At 53.6% G+C, this 16,412-nt stretch overlaps 1 protein-coding gene across 1 annotated transcript; it reads left to right on the top strand.

Moving 5' to 3' along the window:
- Nucleotides 1-6: 6 nt before the first annotated feature.
- MTG2 (mitochondrial ribosome associated GTPase 2) lies at nucleotides 7-13,794 on the top strand (the record flags this gene model as incomplete). Its single annotated transcript, XM_080716473.1, has 11 exons — nucleotides 7-167; nucleotides 2,550-2,660; nucleotides 2,830-2,939; nucleotides 4,873-4,884; nucleotides 8,026-8,111; nucleotides 8,197-8,406; nucleotides 9,890-10,037; nucleotides 11,710-11,825; nucleotides 12,214-12,432; nucleotides 12,585-12,723; nucleotides 13,400-13,794. 11 exons carry the CDS (start codon nucleotides 7-9, stop codon nucleotides 13,792-13,794), a joined length of 1,707 nt encoding a protein of 568 aa, XP_080572599.1.
- Nucleotides 13,795-16,412: the final 2,618 nt, after the last annotated feature.

The raw sequence follows: 16,412 nt of genomic DNA, 5'->3' as shown, positions 1-16,412 counted from the left end.
GGGCCCATGGCGGTGCGGATGAATTGTGACATGCAGGTTTCCCTTCGCCTGGTGCCGCATCTGCATGTGAAGCGTGCTCGTGTCAAGCTGGGTATGACGCCGAGCGGGCACCGCTGGTGCGAGGCAGCGCTGTGCTGGTGCAACACATTGGTGCTGCGAATAATACTGTATGTCAATAGGATGGGGAGGCTGTACCATCTTGTCCTCACCCCTCGCTGTTGCTAGCTAGCTCCGGGGGTCAGTTTGTCATCAGAGAGTTCTGTGCCCTGTGACGGGGCATATCTAACGATGCCGTGGTCCACACGTTCGCATAAACAGACCTGGGTCTGCCTCCCTGGCCTCGTGCAGTTGTCCATATGTGGGCTGCGAATGTCTCTTGACCCAGCTGCATCACAGCTAGACACCCTTCAGCCTGGGTGCCGCCTCTGCCGAGCCTCGGCGGGCTGGGGGTCCTCCTGTGCTCTGGGCCAGTCTGTTCCAAGACAAGGATGAGCAGGCCTCACCTGGGGAGGCCGTGAGCCATCGTTCCGAGCCTCGGCGGGCTGGGGGTCCTCCTGTGCTCTGGGCCAGTCTGTTCCAAGACAAGGATGAGCAGGCCTCACCTGGGGACCTGGGGAGGCCGTGAGCCATCGTTCCAGAGCTTGCCCACTGTGTCTCTCACCAGTGCTGTTCTTCCAATACGATACACATCTTTGTATTCAAAAGTGAAGAGGGATCAGTGACGATATTCTGAATAAATATGAGCCTGTGAGGGCAGCGTGCGACCAGTCTAACCCAGAGGGAACAGTGTTTTCCAAGAGTAAGGCCAACCAGGCCATCGGAAACAACTTTGGCTTTTGCCCTTTTTATCTGATGCTTATCTATTCTAGGATTTGAATATTTAATATGCCCAATCCTAAACTTAATTTCAAGTATTGATACCAATTTTCCCACTAGTTGGCAAGTTGTTTATTTTATATTATTTCTTCCAGGACCTTCTTGTTCGGATCTCCAAGCAAGCGTTCCTTTTCTTTTAGGGATATCTGAAATCCACATCCTGTTTTTAAAAAGAACCCCAATAATCCTACTGTGCTCTTCTGAAAGAAAAGTAAAGGTTTTATATAGTAAAGTTTGAGTGACTCTTACATCTTTAGGACATTCAGTCCCGCTTAAGTACCTGTACAAACACGAGTTCACTTGGAAAACTGTGGTCAGAGGAAGAATCTTACATTTGGTCAGCCTTTACTTGGATGATCATCTTTTTCATTAAAAAAAACTTCTGATGTATTTCCAAGAATGACCAAGAAAACACAAAAATTACATACCAGGCCTATTAAATATGGTAGTATTTTCCTTTGATTGTTTTAAAAAATTAAAGTAATTCATTTTACCTTTTTTTTTTTTTTTTTTTTTTGGCAGCGCCAGGAATTGAGCCCAGGTACAGCCCACTGAGCTATGCCCCAGAGCTTTGTTTTCTTTAATGTATTTTGAGGCAGGGTCTAAGTTGCCCAGGCTGGCTTGAGCTTGAGATCCTCCCCCTCAGACTCCCTTGTAGCTGAGATCACAGGTACCATCACAGTGCAGAGTCCTTGCTTAGCCAGAGTTTAGTGCTTTGGGATTAACGAGACACTTGTGTTTTTGCTTCAGTTAATCCTAACAGCCCGTGCTGGGAAATACACAGCAGGTGCTGTCCCCAGTTACAGATGAAGAACCAAGGCTCAATTGAAGGACTTGCTTGTGTTGACTACTATTCTAGGACATTTTCCCTTCTTCTATGAGAACATGGACAAATAGACATTTATTTTGTAGGCATTGGGTTTTTAAAACCCTAACACTGGTAAGGGCTCAAAAATTTATGTGTCCATTATTAAATTATAGAAATGTGAGTTCTTAATTGCTAAATGACAGAGTACTAGTTCATTTAGAGTCCGCTTTTTTTATTTTGTTCTTTTCTGGCAGTTTTTATAGAACTAATTTGCAAACTCAACTAGGAACTAAATTTTCCAATTGAAAATGTTAAACATTATAGATAACTGTGAAAATAGTTTTTATTCCTTGCCAGTCTGGGAATATGCCACGTGTGTGTGTGCGTATGTGTGTGTGTGTGTTTTAAGTGCTGTTTTTTTTTTTTTTTTTAAAGAAAAGAACACTTATTACCCCCAAATTTCAATCTGGAATGTCTTACTAATGTAAAGAATTTCTTGAATGTTGTGTATATATTTTAAGAGGCACTTTGTGAAATAGTTTGTACATTTATTTCCTAATTTATACATGATTTTTGGTGTTAATATATTTAATGATTAATAATGTTTATTTAATGTTTGTCCACTTTTATGTAATACTGTCGGGGGAAGTGATGCTGGCGATTGTTTCATTGGCTGTATCATATCTTCTCTTCTGTACTGTGTTTGAAAACGCTTAGGCTGAAATGAATTGTTCGTGCAGTGTGGTTACCTGTGCTGCTGTTGTGGTTTTTTTTTTTTTTTTTTTTTTTTTATTCCTACGAAGGCCAAAACAGATGCAAAGGACGATTTGGGGTCCACTGCTGTCCCCCGCCGTCCAGCCCGCAGGACCTGGACCGAGGAGTGGGCTGCTTGCAGCCCCGCGGAGGCCTCGCCCAGTGGGTCGGCGGCCCGCCGCGTCCAGGGTGCTGCGTGCGGCGGGGAAGACGCCCTTCGACTGTAAAAAGACTTAGTTTCCACTTAGGTAGTTTACCCGTCGCCTCATTTCTGTCCCTGAGCAGGGCAGATCCTCTTGTCACCGTGAGTACGTTATAAGAAACCGTCGCGTTGGTTCATTTTCTCGGGTTCGGGATGGAAACCGTCTGCCCGGGTGTACGCTAACAAATAGGTCTTCGAGAGTCGCCTGCGCGGTGAGCCGCGGGGCGGGGCTGCGCATGCGCGTCCGGGTCGCGACCCGGAAGCAGTCGGCTGCCCCGGAAGTGCGGCGCCTGGGAGCTGGTGGGTGCGGGCGCTGGGGTTGCACGGGGGGTTGGCGGGTGCTCGCGGGAGCCGGCGCGTTCGAGGCCCGTCGTGGCTGGGGGGGGGGGTGGCGTTGCGGGCGGGGCTGCAGGGTCTTTTGTGAGTGATGTCGCCGGGGAGTACGGGGTCTCCGAAGGGAGGACCCCGAATAAAGTGCGTGGGTCTACCGGTGTGGAGGCGCACGCTGTAATCCCAGCATTGGGAGGCTGAAACAGGAGGGGCGCGGTTCGCGGACAGCCTCAGCTACTTAGTCCCTCTGCAGCTCAGTGAGACCCTGTTTTAAAATTTAAAAAATAGGGCTGGGAGTGTAGCTCAGAGGCAGAATGCCCCTGGTTTACACCCCCGAACCAAAAATAAAACAAAAAAAACTCAGGTCTGTTTCCAGCGAACACATCAGAGTTGGGTGGTGGAGTGCCATGGTCTTCGTTTCTTTGGAAAGTGTGCGTGCACCCCTCGGTGTGAGCCTGTAAGATGCGGACTCCAGAGGACATTGTGTGACTGGGCAAGTGACTTCCCCTGAACCAACCTCTGATGCTTTATAGGGGCGTTTAAAAAGTGGAAGGGAGCCAGCATAGTGCGCACGCTTGTAATTACAGCACTGGGGAGGCCAGACCGAGGATCGCGGTTCGTGACAAGCCTCGGCTACTTAGTGAGGCCCTCTGCAACTTAGTGAGACCCTGTTTCAAAATAAAGAATAAAAAATAGGGCAGGGGGTTTAGCTCGGAGGTCGAATGCCCCTGGGTTCCATCCCCAGACCTGCCAAAAAATAAAAAATAAAAAGTGGGAAGGTGAGCCGGGTGCAGAGGCACAGGCCCCCAAACCTTAGTACTTAAGAAGCTGAGACAGATGGATTGAAGGTTTCGGGGTAGTGGATGGGAATTTTGCCAGGCCCTGTTTCAAAATAGAAAATTAGGGCCAAGGGTATCGTTCAGAGGTAGACCATCCCTGGATTCATTCCCCAGTCACACCATATGCGAACACACACACGCGCGATGGAGAAACAGGACACCCTGACTGCCGAGTAGCACAGCTGGCGCTGGGTTAGTGCAGTAGTGTGTGCCCTGGATCCCAAGGGTTAGGGGAGGAGCGGTCACCAGGAACAGAAGAGGCCTGGGTGGAGAGCATCCCTGGCTGAGCGTGTGGCTCGAGGGCCGACTGCTTGCCTTCCTCTGCACAGTGCAGGGTCCCTGTGGCCTTTAAATGGGGCAGGTTCCCGCAGCCGAGTTGAGAGGAACACATTTAGAAGTCTGTATAGAGCCAAGTGGTATAGAGCCAAGTGGCAGTGCACCACCAAGATAGGATTGCAAGTTCAAGGACAGCCTTGGCAAGTAGTAAGACTGAGACCTATTGAGACCTTGTTTTAAAATAAAAATAAGCCGGGCGTGGTGGCGCACACTTGTAATCTCAGCATTTGGGAGGCTGAGACCAGAGGATCGCAGTTTGTGGCCAGCCTCAGCTACTTACACCCTTTGCAACTCAGACTTTGTTTCAAAATAAAGACAAAAATAGGGCTGGGGGTGTAGCTCAGAGGTAGAATGCCCCTGGGTTCCATCCCCAGTGCTGCAAAAATAAATAAATAAATGCTGGTTCTGTATTAGACAGTACAAGAATAGCGTCATTAAAAGGAATATAAGGACCCACGAACAGTTCGGAACTGAATTTGTTCCCCTGGTGAGAGAGAGCCGCCTCATCCAGTGGGTCTCCACACAAAGTGAAAGGACAAAAGGGAGGCCGTGCGCAAGTGCAGGTGATCCGGAGCCCAGAACTTTGGTGTCTTGTGGTTGAGCCGCCCATGCCGGGAGGCCTGCTTCCCAGCAGGTCGGGTGACTTGAGTTTCCGGGCATGCTTGTGTCAGTGAGTTGTGAGCCCCTTAACCCGTTTCACACTCGCCCCAGCCCCTCTTGTCTCGTAGGTCTGGACCCTGGTGAGTCACCTCACTGCCCTATCTAGTCTCCTATCTGAAAAGCGGAGATAGAAAAGACGCCTCCTTCACAGAGGAAAGCCTTTTTTTTTTTTTTTTTTTTTGCTTTTTTTTTTTTTTGCTGACTGGGGCTGGAACCCAGAGGCATTCTACCTCCAAGCTACTCTGCCAACCCTATTTTTTTTTTTTACTTGAAACAAGGTCTCACTAAATTGCAGAGGGCCATACCAAGTAGCTGAGGCTGGCTGTGAACCTGCGATCCTCCTGGCTCAGCCTCCCAAGTACTGGGATTACAAACGTGTGCCACCCTGCCTGGCCTTCCCAGTTTTTATGAGGGCTAAATGAATTAACCCGTGAGAAATGCTTAAAACGGAATCTTGCAGGTACTGAGGTGAAGAGCCCAAATATTTATTGTTAAAACAATTTACCTCTAAGTGCTGTGTGTTTTGGACACGCCTAAGAATTCCTTTCTCAATTTTAATTTCTTTTGTTTTTGCTGCCAATGCACAAGAAGACAGTTGCTTTTTAAATTTAACCTGTAACCTGCAACCTTGCTTAGTTTTTTTTGTTGATTTTTTTTCTGGGGGGTAGTATTGAGGATTGAGCCCAAGGGCATTCTATCCCAGCTACATTCCCAGCCCCATTTTATTTTTGTTTTGAAACAGGATCTCACTAGGTAGATGAAAGTTTTACTACTTTCTGAGGCTGTTCTTGAATCTGCAGTTCTCCTGTCTCAGCCTCTCAAGTACTGGGATTGCGAGAGCGCCACCACGCCCAGCTTAAACATGCTTTTCCTGTAAAGATAATGAGAGGAGGGCTTGGTTACTGTGGGCAAATAAATAAAGTGGGGAGAGGGAGAATGGAGGCCTGGGTTCTTCCATCAGAATGGCTTTGCAAAGCTGAGGACGTTAGCGGAGCCCGTGCTGTTAGCATGAGCCTGGGTACAGCGGGGTGAAGTCATGGTTTTCAGTAGATACTGATGTCTGTGAATGTAGGTAGAGATGCGGACCTGATTAAAAGTGTGTGTGCGCGCCTGTGTAGGCGCGGATCGCATGTGTCCCCCAGCTCTGCCCACCGGGAGCTCTGGGGCACCGCTCCCCACTCTGAGGAGTAAGATAGCACCAGACTTAGGTTCTACATACTGTTCTCCACTGAGAGTAGCCACGGCTCCAGGGATGCACGGCAGATACTTCAAGTAAAAAAATAAAATAGGGCTGGGGTGTAGCTCAGAGGCAGAACGCCCCAGGGTTCAGTCCCCAGTACCAAAAACAAAGCAAAGCCCACTTCCTCCTGGGAGGAGTGAGGTGAAGTGGCAGGACGCAGGACACGCCAGCGGGGCCTTCTCAACAGCACACAGACACTTACATCCCCACACTTGGGGGGAACCTTACGGGTTCCCCGTGTAGCGCAGGAAGGGGGCGTCTGGGAGGGTGAAGGCAGGGTTGTCCTGCAAGGGGGCAGGCCAGGCCACCTCACCAGGCAGCGAGGAGCAGCTGGCTAAGTGCCCGCCCACCATTCAGTTCACTGTGACGCCTTGCGTGGGGTCTACACAGCACGTGCCTCTCCAGTAATCCACGAACACCATCTGTGTGTGCAAGTCGATCCTGATGCCGTGCCACTGAGGACCTCACAGGCCAAGGACGTGTGGTCACAAAACTGCTCCTGCCTCAGATGCCAGGGAACCCACACTTCCTGCGATTTGGTTACAACTTGGGGGCGCCTCCATCCCCTCCCCAGGCTCATGAGATGCACAAGAGCTCTTTTTTTTTTTTTTTTTTTTTTTTTTTTTTTTTTTTCTTCTCGGTACTCAGGATGGAACCCAGGGGCCTTTTACCTCCGAGCTACACCCCAGCCCTATTTTTTATTCTTTATTTTGAAACAGGGTCTCACAGAGTTGCAAAGGGCCTTGCTAAGTAGCTGAGGCTGTTTGCCTACCCGATCCTCCTGTCTCAGCCTCCCAAATACTGGGATTATAAGCATGTGCCACCACGCCCGGCTACCTGAACTCTTGATGTTGACTTGTTTGTTAAAAAGTTATTGCATGGCTGGGCGTGGTGGCACACGCTTGTAATCCCCGCGCTTGGGAGGCGGAGACAGGAGGATAGCGCAGGTTCGAAGCCAGCCACGCTGGCCTAAGAGACCCTGTTTCCAAATAAAAAGTATAAAATTTAGTTCTGAGAATGTAGCCCAGAGGTAGAAGGGTTTCTAGGAACCCCAGAACCACACACACACACACACACACACACAAAAAGGTGTTTGTGTGCTGGGCATGATGGCCCACACATGTAATCCTAGTACCTGGGAGGCTGAGACGGGAGGACCGCCGATTTGAGGCTAGCTCTAGCTCCTTAGTGAGGCAACTTAGCGAGACCCTGTTTCAGAATAAAGAATAAAAAATAGGACCGGGGTGTATCTTGGAAGTAGAATGCCTCTGGATTCAATCCCCAGTACCACAAAAATAAAGGTGTTTCTGAAGGTTCATCACACTGGCATGATTGGCCGCTGGCTCAGTCTCTAGCCCCTTCCTCCCTCCCCTGGAATACAGGGATGAGGAGGAAATTCCGAGCCTTGATCCAGGCCTGCTCCTTCTGGTGGCTAGCGTGGCCGGCAGGCTGCGTCCTTAAGTAGAAGTCTCCTGTCGTTCAGGAAATGCCAGGAGTCTAGTGGCTCTGGGTTGCACGCTCCTGTCTCTCCCATCGCTCAGGAAATTACAAGGGTCTGGGAGTTCTGTCAGGAACGGGGCAGAAACCAAACAGATACTGCTGGTCGCCACGCGGTGGGCCAGCCACTGTGCCATGCGGGTCCTCGCAGCTGGCCCAGCCCGGACCCCGGCCCTGTCCGCTCCCAGGTAAGAGGAGGCGGGCAGCGGGCGGCGGGTGCATGGCCTTCCCTGGGTCACGCCGAGGTAGAGTCTGTTTCCAGAGCCGGGGCTCGGTTTTGAATACTCTGCTTTCCAGCTTGATGACTTTAAGCTGGGCATGGTGAAGGTGTCCAGTAATGTCTGAGGTGCTTTTATTCTGAAGCAATGCCGACTTGCGCTTTAGATGGGCTTTCCATATTTTCATTAGGAGGGACTTGAGCTCCCTGAGGGAGGTTGAGTCGAGTGTTGTGGGAGGCTCAATGAATCAACTCCTACACCCGCAGATTCCCCTCCACCTCACAGGCTGGGCAGCAGAGGGCACTGCCTGCCCGGGGCGAAGGAGCCCGGCGTCTGTCTCAGGCACATCCAGGTTTGCTGTGTGCGCGGCGCGGCGCGTCAGTTTTGTGTTCAGGTGTAAATCAGGTATCTTATTCTGCCTGCTTGTCTTTTTTTAGGAGGCCATGACAGCTATGGGCCTTTTCTTCGCAAGATCACGGACCGTGTTGGAGGGCCTGGCATGGCGGGCTCCGTCCACGTGCGCTGGCCTCCAGCCCGGCCGGCCCTGCCCACAGCAGGCTTCCCCCAGGTGGCTCTCAGCAGGCTGTGTGGACCACGCCCGGCATCGGGCGCCCCCTGGAAAGAAGCCTCTCTCTGAGAAAAACCTGGTGAGATTCCCAGCTGGGAGCAGCCACCGCGGGCTCTCGGAAGGCGGCAGTCATGGTTTTGAGCTTTTTTTTTTTTTGCCTTCATTTATCCTGATTATGTTACTGAAAGGACAGGTAGAGCTTCTTGAAAGGAGCCATGTGGCTGGGCGTGGTGGCGCACGCTTGTAACCCCAGTACTTGGGAGGCGGAGGCAGGAGGATTGCAGGTTCATGGCCAGCCTCGGCTACTTAGTGACACCCTGTTTCAAATAAAGAATAGAGCTGGGTGCCACCACACCTGTCAATACCAAAACTATTAAAAACATGAATGGTCAGCTGGGAGTGGTGGCACACACCTGTAATCCCAGTACTCGGGAGGCTGAGACAGGAGGAACGCAGGTTCGAGACCAGCCTCAGCAACTTAAGGAGCCCCTATTTCAACATAACATAAAAAGGGCTGGAGGTGTAGCCCAGAGGTAGACTGTCCCTGGGTTCAATCCTCACTGCAAATAACAACAACAAACCACAGTATTGATCTAGTTAGTGTTCTGATGCTTTAGGCAGGTTTTTCCTACCTTGGGGCCTCAGAAGGGCTCTGGTGTACATTTTGCAGATAAGCCCCAGTGGCCAGGTGACAGCAGACCCTCCCTGCAGGCTGGACTTGGCGGTCGTCCAGGAGGAGCTCTGCCTCGCTGCTGCTGCGCCCTGCGGAGCTAGAGCTCTCCCAGTCGTGGCGGCCTCCCGCTTCAGTGATGAAAGAAGCTAGCAAGACATTTTGTTCAAGGAATGTTTCTTAAACAGGCTGTGTTCCCTCTGGGTTAGAAATGCTCAGTTCCTTTTGAAAGTGATGGCCGCACTTTGTGTCTGCCTGGGTCCACATCAGCCTGCAAATCCTAGTGACTTAGGGGAACTAGTTTTTCTCTTTGGATTTTAGGAGAGATTAATAATGTTAACACCAAGCCGGGAGCGGTGGCGCACGCTTGTCATCCCAGCGTTTGGGAGGCTGAGACGGGAGGATCGTGGTTCGCGGACAGCCTCGGCTACTTAGTGAGGCTCTTGTAACTCAGTGAGACCGTGTTTCAAAATAAGAATAGGGCTGGGAATGTCACTTGGAGGTAGAATGCCCCTGGGTTCCATCGCCAGTACCAAAATAATAATAATAATAATGATAATGTTAACACCAAGGCCAGGCGTGGTGGCGAACACTTGTCATCCCAGTGTTTGGGAGGCTGAGACAGAAGGATCGCAGGTTACAGCCAGCCTCAGCTATTTAGGTCCTCTGCAACTCAGTGAGACCCTGTTTCAAAATAAAGAATAAAAAATAGGGCTGAGGGTGTAGAGAGGAGGTAGAATGCCCCTGGGTTCAATTCCCAGTACCGGAAAATAAGTAAATAATGTGAACACCATTCATTTCTAATATTAATAACAAAAATGACATTTCAAATGGGTGCTTCTCTTGGATATTGGAGTGTTTTTAACATAAAGATGCTCTGTGCTTTCTGTAGAAAAAACACTTTGTGGACCATCGGAGAGTGCTTGTTCGCGGAGGAGATGGAGGTTCTGGCATGAGCTGCTTCCACAGCGAGCCCCGCAAGGAGTTCGGGGGCCCGGATGGCGGAGATGGCGGCCACGGCGGCCACGTCATCCTGAGAGGCAGGTGCCCTGGCGCAGCTGGGAGGGCGAGGCCTCGCTTCTGCAGACGGAGTCCCACCTCCCATCTTAGGTGGCTTTTGCAGTCACAGTGGATGTGGAGACATCATGTTTACGGATTACATGGGTGTCCGTAAACGGTAGACTTAAAGCTGGGCACAGTGGGACATACCTGTAGTCCCGGCTGCTTGAGAGGCTGAGCCAGAAACACTTTCGAGGCCAGCCTCAGCAGCTTGACAAGACCCTGTTTCAAAATAAAAAAGGAGCCAGGCATGGTGGCACTCGCTTGTAATCCCAGCATTCGGGAGGTAGAGACCGGAGGATCGCATTTCGCAGACAGCCTCAGCTACTTAGTGAGGCCTTCACAACTCAGTGAGACCCTGTTTCAAAAATAAAAAGAAAGCTGGGCTTGGTGATGCACGCTTGTAATCCCAGCACTTGGGAGTCTGAGACAGGAGGATCGCACAGGTTCAAAGCCAGTCTCAGCTACTGAGTGAGGCTTTCAGCAACTTAGTGAGACCCTGTTTCCAAATAAAAAATAAAATAGGTCTGGGAGTATAGCCCGGAGGTAGAAAAGACCCTGGGTTCCACCTCTCTAATACCACAAAAAAGAAAGGAAGGCAGGCAGGCAGGCAGGCAGGCAGGCGAATAAATAGGGCTGAGAGTGGAGCTTGGAGGTACAATGCCCCTGGGTTTAATCCCCAGTGCCACAAAAAAAGGAGGAGCTGAGCTGGGCGTGGTGCACACACTTGTAATCCCCGCGCTTGGGAGGCTGAGACAGGAGAACTGCACAGGTTCGAAGCCAGCCTCAGCTACTTAGTGAGGCTCTCAGCAATTTAGTGAGACCCTGTTTCCAAATAAAATAGGTCTGGGAGTATAGCCCAGAGGTAGAAAGTCCCTGGGTTCCACCCCCAGTACCACACACACAAAAAAAAAATTATAAAAAGGAGGTGCTAGGGATAGGGCTCAGTGGTGGAGTTTGGTGGTCAGCCTCCAGGCCCAAGGCTCTGGGCTTAATCCCCAGTACTCAAAACAAACAAACAAAAGGAACGTGCACTAAAGCAACTCTACGTGTGTTCTTCCTTTTTAAATTCCAGGAGCAGTTGGCTCTTGGGACTCTGCCATGAGGTGGTGCTCATCACAGGACAGAGCGTGTGTGACTGTCTAGCCAGTGCAGAGGGCTGATCATATCCAGCACACACCCAGCATAAAGGCCGGGCAGCGGGAAGCAGACACAGTCACAGTGGTCAAACGGAGCTGCTCTGTTTCTAGGGCGAGGGTGGGACCCAGGGGCTTCCTACCCCCAGCCCTATGTTTTGCTCTTTATTCTGACACAGGGTCTCACTAAGTTGCAACGGGCCTAAGTAGCTGAGGCTGGCTGCGAACCTGCGATCCTTTTGTCCTGGCCTCCCAAGTCCTGGGATGACAGCGTGCGCCACCACGCCTGTGGCTCAAATACAGCTATTTTTAATCGATGGCATTATGAGTAACTTCATAATTTTTTTTCAGAAATGGCTTTGTTTTTTGAAGGAATATAAGAACTTAGCCTTTTTAAAATTCGCGTTGCTAGTGAGTAACCTCTGCTGCTGTGTGAAAGCCCCTAGAGTGGGTAGAGAACATTAGTCACGGGCCGGTCCTGGACACCAAGCCCTGAAGGCTCTTGCTCCACCTCTAGCTGACCAGCAGGTCAAGTCCCTGTCCTCAGTTCTGGCCCAGTATCAGGGTTTCAACGGAGAAGACGGCGGCAGGAAAAACTGCTTTGGCAAAGGTGGCGCCATCCTCTACGTGCGGGTAAGCCGGAGTGCTGAGTGGGTGCTGTTCCCGTGGGGCATCGTCGGGTCGGGCAGGCACGAGGCGGGTGGGGGCGTGGGCTTAGCAGCCTCCACACGGGCTGTGCCATGGCCGCCAGCTGACGGCCTTGAACAGGAGCCCCGGCGCTCCCTCCTCCTGTGGAGCCAAAGCCGAGGCGAAGCCCTCGGACGGGCAGCTGTCCTGTGCTCATTTGACCCTGATGTTTTGGAGACTGGAAACCTGCAGTCTGAAAGGCACGCGGCCGGCCCCATAAAGCCCTCCCGGAGCCCTATCTTTCCCTCTGCGTGGGCTCTGGGGGCCGAGGCTCAGCGGGCCCGCGCCTCCCCTGGCCGCGGTGGACTGTAACCGCGACCCTGTGCTGCTTCAGGTTCCTGTGGGCACCCTGGTGAAGGAGGGCGGCGAGACTGTGGCCGACCTGGCCCTCCCAGGTGACGAGTACATCGCTGCGCTGGGCGGGGCCGGAGGCAAAGGCAACCGATTCTTCCTGGCCAACGACAACCGCGCCCCCGTGACTTGCACCCCCGGAGAGCCAGGCCAGGAGCGCGTTCTCCACCTGGAGCTCAAGACGGTGGCCCACGCTGGCATGGTGGGTCCCCGGCGGACTGGCTTCTGCCCTGGAGGAGTAACCGCTTCAGGCTCACCTGGCCCGTGGCGTGCTGCTCCTCACCGTGTGCCCGGCAGCCCCGTCCCAGCGGGACCTCACGGGGCCTCACAGGTCGCCTCTGCTCTGTCTTCCAGGTTGGGTTTCCCAATGCTGGGAAGTCTTCACTCCTCCGAGCCATTTCCAACGCGAAGCCCGCAGTGGCTGCCTACCCGTTTACTACCCTGAAGCCCCACGTGGGCATCGTCCACTACGCCGGCCACCAGCAAGTAGCAGGTAGTGTCCGGAGCCCTGCCTGGGCGGGTTTAGGTGGTCCGAGCCACTCCGGAGATAATTATGACTCCTAAATTGAACTTCCTGTCCTCATTGAGACAGTGTTAAGGAGCCTGTTCTCTGTCAAGATTAGGAGGCCCCGCCCCTCCCGGGAATCCCTGGGTTCCAGGCCTGGGAGGGGTGGCCTCTCCCTGCTCCGCTCCTTCTTCCAGGGATTTGCATGCTAGTCGTGTATGCGTGCGCTCTAAAGAGCTTTCCCTGTGCCGTTTTGAGGGAAGGAAACTTTTTTCTAGTAGATAATGTACCCATTAAAAATAGTAAGCCTGCTGCTAGGGTTATTTGTATCGCACGTTATATTTGCAAAGTACTCTATAATGGTTTCTATCAGTAATCAAATTATTGATAGAGCACAGGAAGCCGGTTTTCCTTTTTGAACCCTGCTTCTAGTCAGAAGTACAGGCATGCGTTGAGACTCCTCGTCGACGGCTCAGCCGTTGTGCCCGCAGCTCCGCGCACCTCGCAGATGTGAGGCTGGTGCCTCGCCGTGCCCGGCCGCTGAGCCCCTGGGGTAAAGGAAGGGCCTCCGTTTTGAGGAGTTCCTTGAAGGGAAGTGTTGGCAGCAGGGATTCCGGCGAGGCGCCCATGTGGCCTCCCGTGATGGCCTGCCTGTCTCCTGCAGTGGCTGACATCCCAGGGATCATCCGAGGCGCCCACCGCAACAAGGGCTTGGGGCTGAGCTTTCTGCGGCACGTCGAGCGCTGCCACTTCCTCCTCTTCGTCCTGGACCTCTCCCTCCCAGAGCCGTGGACTCAGGTGGACGATTTACGGTACGAGCTGGAGAAGTACGAGGAAGGCCTCTCGCAGAGACCCCACGTGATCGTTGCAAATAAGATCGACCTCCCCCAGGCCAGAGCCAACCTGCCCCAGCTGCGGGCGCGCCTGGGCCCTGAGCTCATCGCTCTGTCGGCGGTGACCGGGGAGAACCTGGAGCAGCTGCTCCTGCACCTGAAGGTGCTGCATGACGCCTACCTGGAGGCTGAGCTGCGGCAGGGCCACAGGCCCCTCCGGTGGTAGCGAGTGGTGTGCAGCGGCACTGTGCCCAGGGCAGGGGCTGCACGGGTGGTGGGCGATCCTGGGCAGGGGCGCGGGCACACCAGACTGTAAACTGTGGGTGGCTTTGAATGCACAAGAGAAGTGCTTGTAAACACTTGTGTGGCAGTGCATCTGTCTTCCCGCCACCCCGGGCTCTCCAGCGAAGGCACCCCCTCTGGCCCGGGACTCCTGCAGGTGCCAGAACATTGGTGCCGCCCGACACCAGCCTGTTCCCCGGTGCCTGGCTTGCCCGTCAGCCTCTCTGACTGATTTGCCAAAGTTGACTCATTTGTGCTAATTAATACCCCTAATTAGGAGGAGGGCCACGCTGCCGGCTGGTGTTGGCGGTGCCGCCGCCGTGCACGGCGCTGCAGGACTCGCAGCCAGACCCCGGCGCGGTGGTGGAGGCGGCCCTCCACTACACGCCCTGGCGGATGCGACTGAGTGCACCCAATATCCGGCACCGTCCTTGCGCCGGCTCCTGGTCTGTGCGTGTGCACAGGCGCGCTCTCAGCTGAAGGCGAAGTCAGCTGCAAAGTGCCAGTATTGTTCCCCGGGAGCGGGAGCGGCCGGCAGGAGACACATCCCAGGGACCGGCTGACCGGCTGAAGCGTAGCTCTGCTCTTGGGAGTTTGAAGGGAGCCTTGGCACGGTCAGTCCCTCCTCTAGCTCTGCGCTCTAGGAGGCAGCGTCTTTGCCCCAGGCGCCTGGCTGAGCACAGGTGGGCACAGAATAAGGACCACCACGCCGCGCAGTGTCCGGAGCCCCCAGCAATGACAGGGAACAGAGCCCCCAGACGCAGCTGCGGTGAGGTTGGCCACCGGGCCCAGGGGAGCCGTGCTGAGGGAACTTGAGTAATAGGCCTGAGCTCGGTTTTCAGGAGAATTCAGTTTTGATCTCACATCAAATCTGCAGCCAGAACACGAGGTCCTTTTCCCCAAGCTTCATCTTAATGTCCTGTAATTTCAAAGGCCCTCGTGCTCTGGAAGCCAGGGACGGGTCTTGCATCTATTTGCCTTCCCTTTCAGGCCACCACAAAGGCTTTGGTAGAGTCAGGCCAGGCCTAAGAGCCTGATTACCATGGCTTTCATCTTTGCAGGGCCCTGCGCCCCTGGGGGAGGCCTTGGTCTGCCGGGCTCCCCGGCCCTGGGGGAGGCCTTGGTCCTGGGGGAGGCCTTGGTCGGTCTGGGGGAGGCCTGGGTAGGCGGGCTCCCCTGTGGGGATGTCCCCGCCCTGGGGGAGGCTTTGGTCTGGGGGAGGCCTTGGTCGGCGGGCGGCTCCCTGTGGGGCTGTGTCCCCAGGACTCCTTTGTTGAGATTCCAGTGCTGTTGGAGTTGCCCATCCTCCTGCTCAGGGAGCCCCAAACTCCCGCCCACAGTCGCCGCCGCCTCTGCGAGGCTGGAGCTGGGCTCCCCACCACTTACCTGGGTCCCATCTTTGGTTTTATAGACAGTTTGTATATTTTTTAAGTTTTTTTGTACTGGGGATTGAACCCAGGGTCATTCTACTTCCAGGCTACTCCCCACCCAGCTTGATTTTATTTCTTATTTGGAAACAGGGTGTCTAGGTTGCTGAGAGCCCTGCCAAGCTGGTGAGGCTGGCTTTGAACGTAAGCTGCAGGCGTGACCTCATGCAGCTGCCCGGCGGTGGTCTCAGGCATGTACCCCAAGGGCACTGGGCACAGGAGCCCTGTGCTCGGTCTGGAACGCACGCACATGTGCTGTGTTGCTCCCCAGGTTCTGCTGGCCTCTGGGTGTTTTCGTCTTCCAACATCTGTCCCCGCCGACTGGTGACATTTCTCAGAGGCTCCAGCGAGCCGCTCCCTTCTGATCCTGGAGGCTTCCTGCCGGCGTCTGGGCTGGCTGCCTCAGGTGGCCAGGCATTCCGCCACAGCACATTGCAGTCTACGGGGTCTTGCTTGCCCATGCCGAGTCTCCCTGCCTCTGGCTTAGGTACCCGCCCCTGTTGATAGCCACCCCCAGTGGTTCTGTGTGGGTATGGACCACAGGCCACAGCTTGGCTGCTCCCTGACCTTTCTGGAAGCAGGTCTGAAGATGGGGACCCAAGCTTCAGAATGCAAAATGTCCCTAAGTTTGCCAGCCTTTAGCCTGTGCCCCACCCACGGGCCTGCCCCCCTCAAGTCCAGAGCAACCCATTTGCTGGCCACGGAGGCCAAACCTCCACCCTTGCCCTGCGGGCATTAGGGCGCTCAGGGGAGGGGCTCGGGCTTCAGCTTGAGCTCCTAGCCACTGCTAGGTCCCTCCGACCTTTGTGGTGGTCCCTGGTCTGCTCTCCTTGTCTTCGTGCATAGAGGTCCCCGCCTACCACACACCGGTAGTGAAATAGAGGCAGGCAGTGGGCGCGGTGGGCGCGCTGGTCATCCCAGCATCCAGGAGGCTGAGGCAGGAGGATCGCAGTTGGCAGACAGCCTCAGCTACTACTTAGTGAGGCCCTCTGCAACTCGGTGAAACCCGTTTCAAAATAAAGAATAAAAAATAGGGCTGGGGGTGTGCTTGGAGGTAGAATGCCCCTGGGTCCCATCCCCAGTACTGCAAAAAACAGAAAAAGAAAAAAAAATAGAGCAAGCAGACACTGGTATT

The sequence above is a fragment of the Muscardinus avellanarius genome (genome assembly GCF_963383645.1).
Source record: "Muscardinus avellanarius genome assembly, chromosome: 19".
Lineage (NCBI taxonomy): Eukaryota > Metazoa > Chordata > Mammalia > Rodentia > Gliridae > Muscardinus > Muscardinus avellanarius.
Note: the sequence above shows the minus strand (reverse complement) of the source record. Positions and strands in the feature narration are given on the sequence as shown.